This window comes from Wasmannia auropunctata, unplaced genomic scaffold (assembly GCF_000956235.1).
Source record: "Wasmannia auropunctata unplaced genomic scaffold, wasmannia.A_1.0 LD335828.1, whole genome shotgun sequence".
In the NCBI taxonomy this organism is placed as follows: Eukaryota; Metazoa; Arthropoda; class Insecta; order Hymenoptera; family Formicidae; genus Wasmannia; species Wasmannia auropunctata.
This window is the reverse complement of record NW_012027062.1, coordinates 2,413,118-2,418,254: the sequence shown is the minus strand read 5'-3', so window position 1 is coordinate 2,418,254 and position 5,137 is coordinate 2,413,118. Positions and strand designations below refer to the sequence as shown.

At 36.2% G+C, this 5,137-nt stretch overlaps 1 protein-coding gene across 1 annotated transcript in view; it reads left to right on the top strand.

Annotated features, from left to right (window-relative positions):
- LOC105455956 (UNC93-like protein) overlaps positions 1 to 5,137 on the top strand; it is a 53,238-nt gene that overhangs the window by 17,529 nt on the left and 30,572 nt on the right. The window contains exon 2 of the mRNA XM_011699677.1: positions 2,882 to 3,612. Within this exon, the coding sequence (XP_011697979.1) occupies positions 2,898 to 3,612 (715 nt within the window). The 5' untranslated portion in view covers positions 2,882 to 2,897. The remainder of the gene's footprint in view (positions 1 to 2,881; positions 3,613 to 5,137) is intronic.

The window sequence follows — 5,137 nt, the reverse complement described above, 5'->3', positions numbered from 1 at the left end:
AGCAAATTGATTAGGCGCGGCCTTACAAGACAGGTCCGACATGCTTTTTATTCGTGAAAAAATCGACGGTAAAACTATCACGGACGCGAGTAGCAATCGCTTTTTATCGTACGAGAGATATGGTGATTGTTCAAAGAATCACAATCAATAAAGAACCGTCGAGCACGTACACGTGAAGTGAAATCAACTGCAATCTGCATTTGTCTTGATACATTTCCAACATAGATGAATAATATTTTTTGTTTTTATTTAATCCAGTATTTAATCTTCAAATTTTAACACGTTAGAAGTTGTACTCGTAAAATAAAAAATGTAAATTGTGAAATTGAAATAGGGATTGTATTATTTTGTTTAAAAACGTAAAACGTCATTTCTTGTATCAATTTGAATATTAAATAATTGTATTCAATTATCATTAATAAGTAATATTAAATTATGTATAATAATTGGATATCAATAATTACGATATTCAATTGTAATATTTATTTAATATTAAGTCAAAAAAGTTACGAGGTCGCAAAAGCAATACGTGCTTGCGATATATATATCATATTTTCTCAATACGTCCTTTTTTTTATTTGAATGATATAATAAGCATAAATTCTTATAAGATTTTGTTTACCTCAGGGAATGCTAATTTACCTCGCAGATCGCGAGGTAAATTAGCGATTTTTTACAAAAATATATGTGTACATACATATGTTCATTGTATTTGTATTAACGTGTACAATTAATCTTTTTATAGTGATTTAATATTGTTGCCTCCGTTTGCGTTCTATTTTAGGCTAGTTTACTTTCTAAAAGAATAAAGATTAATACAAAAGTTTAAGTTAAATAAATTACAATATAAGAGATAAATTATCGAGATCATCGAGATGAGAATTATCGATAATTTTGATTTCCTCTTTCTCAAGAGCAGTGCAATGCACGTGTCGTTACGTGTTCTTTTCCGATCGTAGTGAAAAATCATTCGTTACTCGCGACAGTCACTCGTGATTAGCATGCATGCACATACCTGCCGGTTGATTAATATTTTCGTGTCCATTTGCGCGGATATTACACATAAACAAGGCGCCTGTGCCTCGTGGTAGACCGGCCGTTTTAAGAATTACGCAGACTTGCCGTTCTCTCTCTCGAAAGGTTGCCATTTGTCACGCCGTGTTCACCGCGTTTACGGATTCTTGTTTGTGCAGTAGTCCTGAGAAAGTCATATGCAAAAATTGACTTTAATAGCATATATTATAATATTGTCTTAATATTAGTTTACATATTATTCCATATGCATGCTATACAGCGTTAAATGTATTCATTAAATTAATGGGAAAATCGCGAGACATGTAATAGCCGGTTGATCGTTTAATCGGTTTGACAAATGGCTCTTTTTTCTCTCTTCACATTTATCTATTAATATTGCATTTATCATTTGAGAAGGCTAATGCAATGGTAGTGGAAAAATGAAAGCGATTTGAGTGGGAAAAGTGTATAGATTTTAATCTTGTTCTTTTCAAAAAGAAACATTGTTTCCCTTTATAAATTTGTATTACTAATTTATAAAATAATTATTAAAATTTAATTAGTTATTATTTAATTGCAATAAAATATTGTAAAAAAATAAAAAAAACATTATTGGTTGATGAATAAAATATATAGATAAAATAGATAAATAATTAGATATTTCAGACACAAATAGATGTAACTAGAAATTGGTTTGGTAATAGCACTTAAGAATAGGTTGCAACTTGCATAAATCATAAATGGACATGCACGCGATGCGCAGAACCGAGGCGGCAATCTGATAAAGAAGCGGCACAGGAAGCAATGTACGCGATCGTAATATCGTTGTGTACAGAACAATGTATGTGTAAGCGCAGCGTATAAAAATCATATTGGTGTGCACATGCATCTCTATATACGTGAATGACTTCATGTAATTGTGTTCGCGTCAAGAACGGTGACGAAACTCTCATTTAACGCGGACGCGCGTTAATCACAGATACTCACGCAAAACCGTTTTTATTGAGTTGACTTTTAGCGTCGGCTGAAACGATATTAATAATTTATAGACTTAAAGACGCTTAAATGTTTTTGACTTATATATATATATATATATATATATATATATATTTATAAGTCAAAAACATTTAAGCGTCTTTAAGTCTATAAATTATTAATATCGTTTAAAAAAATATATATATATATACCTATATATATTGTATATAAAAGTAATTTTCCATTTTATGAAAAGCAATGACACATATTTTGGAACGTACCTATATTAATAATATCTCACATCATGTAACCATCAATTAGTATGCAAATATCACAGATTAATCTATCAGTCTTTGCCGACAAAAAATTACAACTTGTCCTTTAACTGGTTGCACTTTCCATTGAAATGTTATTTGTGTATAAGATGTTTTATTCTCATTGAACATCAGCGTATTTTACAGTGAATACTGGAGATTACCATTGCTTACAATTAGTTAAACTTGGTTTTTAACCTTCAGTTGTCACATCTTTTTTTCAATCAAGTTTATCATTTGGAACCCATTTGTCAAACTAATTTTTAAAAGGCTGCCGTTTAAAAACTAACAGTTTAATTGGATCGCAAAAATTCTTAAATAGAGTTCAAACATTGTAGAATGTATTCTGATTATATAGAATGTAAAATTAAAGTGGCATTATATTGAAAAAAAATTCTTAAAAGAAAGTAAGTTTTAAAAAATCCATTGCCCAAAGTAAAAAGCTGGGGTCAATTTGTCAAGTGTGACAATCGAAGATTAAAAAAATAAAATCTTATTAGAATTACTTATATTGTACCTTTATCTACAAATATCTACAAAGTAAAAATACTTATGTATAACTGTAATTGTGTGTTTAGGTAGCCGACACGTAAAATGGTTGCATCGCAAAATGACGGTGGCAGAAGTATGGGCGGCGGCGGCGGTGGTGACGGCGGTGGTGGCGGCGGCGATGACACAGTTTACACGGTGACCGTGAGCGGGGTCGGTTACAGGAACGAGGGCTACAAGGACGACGGCACCGACGGCATACCGCCGGAGCCGCAGAAGCCGCCGCAGCTTCCGGTGGCCGACGACGACACGCAATCGCGGAAATTCAAGTTGTCGCGCGGCGAGAAATGGCGTATCCTAAAGAACATCGGCACCGTCTCGATCGCCTTCATGGTGCAGTTCACCGCGTTCCAGGGCACGGCGAATCTGCAGTCGTCGATCAACGCCAGCGACGGCCTTGGTACCGTCTCGCTCTCGGCCATCTACGCCGCCCTGGTGCTCTCGTGCATCTTCGTGCCCACTTTCCTCATCAAGAGACTCACCGTCAAGTGGACCCTCTGCGTGTCTATGCTGTGCTACGCGCCGTACATCGGCTCGCAGTTTTATCCCAAATTCTACACGCTGGTGCCTGCTGGAGTACTTCTGGGTCTCGGCGCCGCGCCTATGTGGGCCGCTAAGGCCACGTATCTAACACAGGTCGGCGGCGTCTATGCCAAGATCACCGACCAACCAGTCGACGCCATCGTCGTACGGTTCTTCGGCTTCTTCTTCCTGGCGTGGCAGACGGCCGAGCTCTGGGGCAACCTTATCTCTTCGCTCGGTAAGTCAACACTCGACAGCTTCAAGTTTCCGATAGCTTAGAGTTTATTATTTTAATACTTTAAAAGCGCTGTGTTTGAATTTACAAAACTCCGTTGATATTTCCGAGATGTCATAATTCGTGTACATTTGAAATCAGATGATAAGAAAAGCTTCTGGCTAACAGCGTAAAGATAAGGACACGCTGATAAAATCAATACAAACTGCATTGATTTTATAATTGATTTATCAAGCATTTTCTGTCGTCTACAGCATGTATTTACATACGCATTATTAATAGTTATTATCAAGCCAATTACATTGATTGATACTCCGCGAAGCATTCATTTTCTGAAAATAAAAATCTCTAATCCTCATTGTTAGAGTCAAAGTTAGAGGCGATTAACGAGCATTTTTACGTAGTTATGCTAAACTTGTTAAATCAACATGTGTACTTTCGCAAAAGCAATCCTTTTTGTCATTCGCGTAATAAAGACATTCTATACATCTCAATACTATCGCCGTCTGTTTTTCACGCTCAATTACCAGCAGCTCACAATATATCCGTTAATGCCGCACAAATATTCCAGTAGAATGTGTGCACAATTGTGTGCTAGCTTATCAACTTAGACTTCGTTGTTCATTAACTACATTTCTCTCTATACTACAGACAGTTTTTAATCAATAATACAAGCAAATCATTTTTCCCAAATTATTTTATCCAACTACATAATTAAGCCTTAATAAGCCTTTAAACTATGTATAAACTTTAAACCTTTTCAAATATAATTATTTTTAGTATATAATATAATTTTTAGTTGAATGAATATAATTTTTAGTTGAATGAAATTAATCGGTTAAATTAAATTTTTAAAGAAGATATTAAAATGTAGAATATTTATAATCAGATAGAATCTTTTAATTTCTCTGAATTAATCAGATTTCGCACTACGCAACGGTGCGCGTAGTACATACGCGCGCAGTAGAAACGGACGTTGCAGTCAGACAAACGTTACAGTCAGACAGTCCGACTAAACGCTCGGTGCTTCCCCTGACGCGTACCGCTTTATAGTATACCGTCCCTCTTCCGCTGTGTGCGTGAGGGACAATGTGGTCAGTGAGGGACCCGTCGAAGCCGAGCGAAGCCGTGGGAGCGACAGAGAGAGAATCGCACGCTCGCCGGGAAGAAACAAGATTTATCCGGTATAAACCCACGGCAGTCGGTTTCCGTACTACCTCGTACGCATTCCCCGATACCGCATGTGTTTGCATACACGTACACGCACGCGAAGTAATTGTGTGTCAGTCTTACGTGTGAAGAAACGTTTCTTCGATTTCTTCGCTCGACGCGCGTCGCTCCTGCGACTGAATTCGGCCTGACGTCATTTATCAGATCTGGCAGCTTCACGGCGTTTTAATTATCAAATCGATGCGTAGAAAGAGCTACGAAAAAGAATATATATATATATATATATTTTATATGAATTTATAATTTATGTCTAACGGAAAGTCCAACTGAATGTACATTCTATCATTAGTCATTCTTA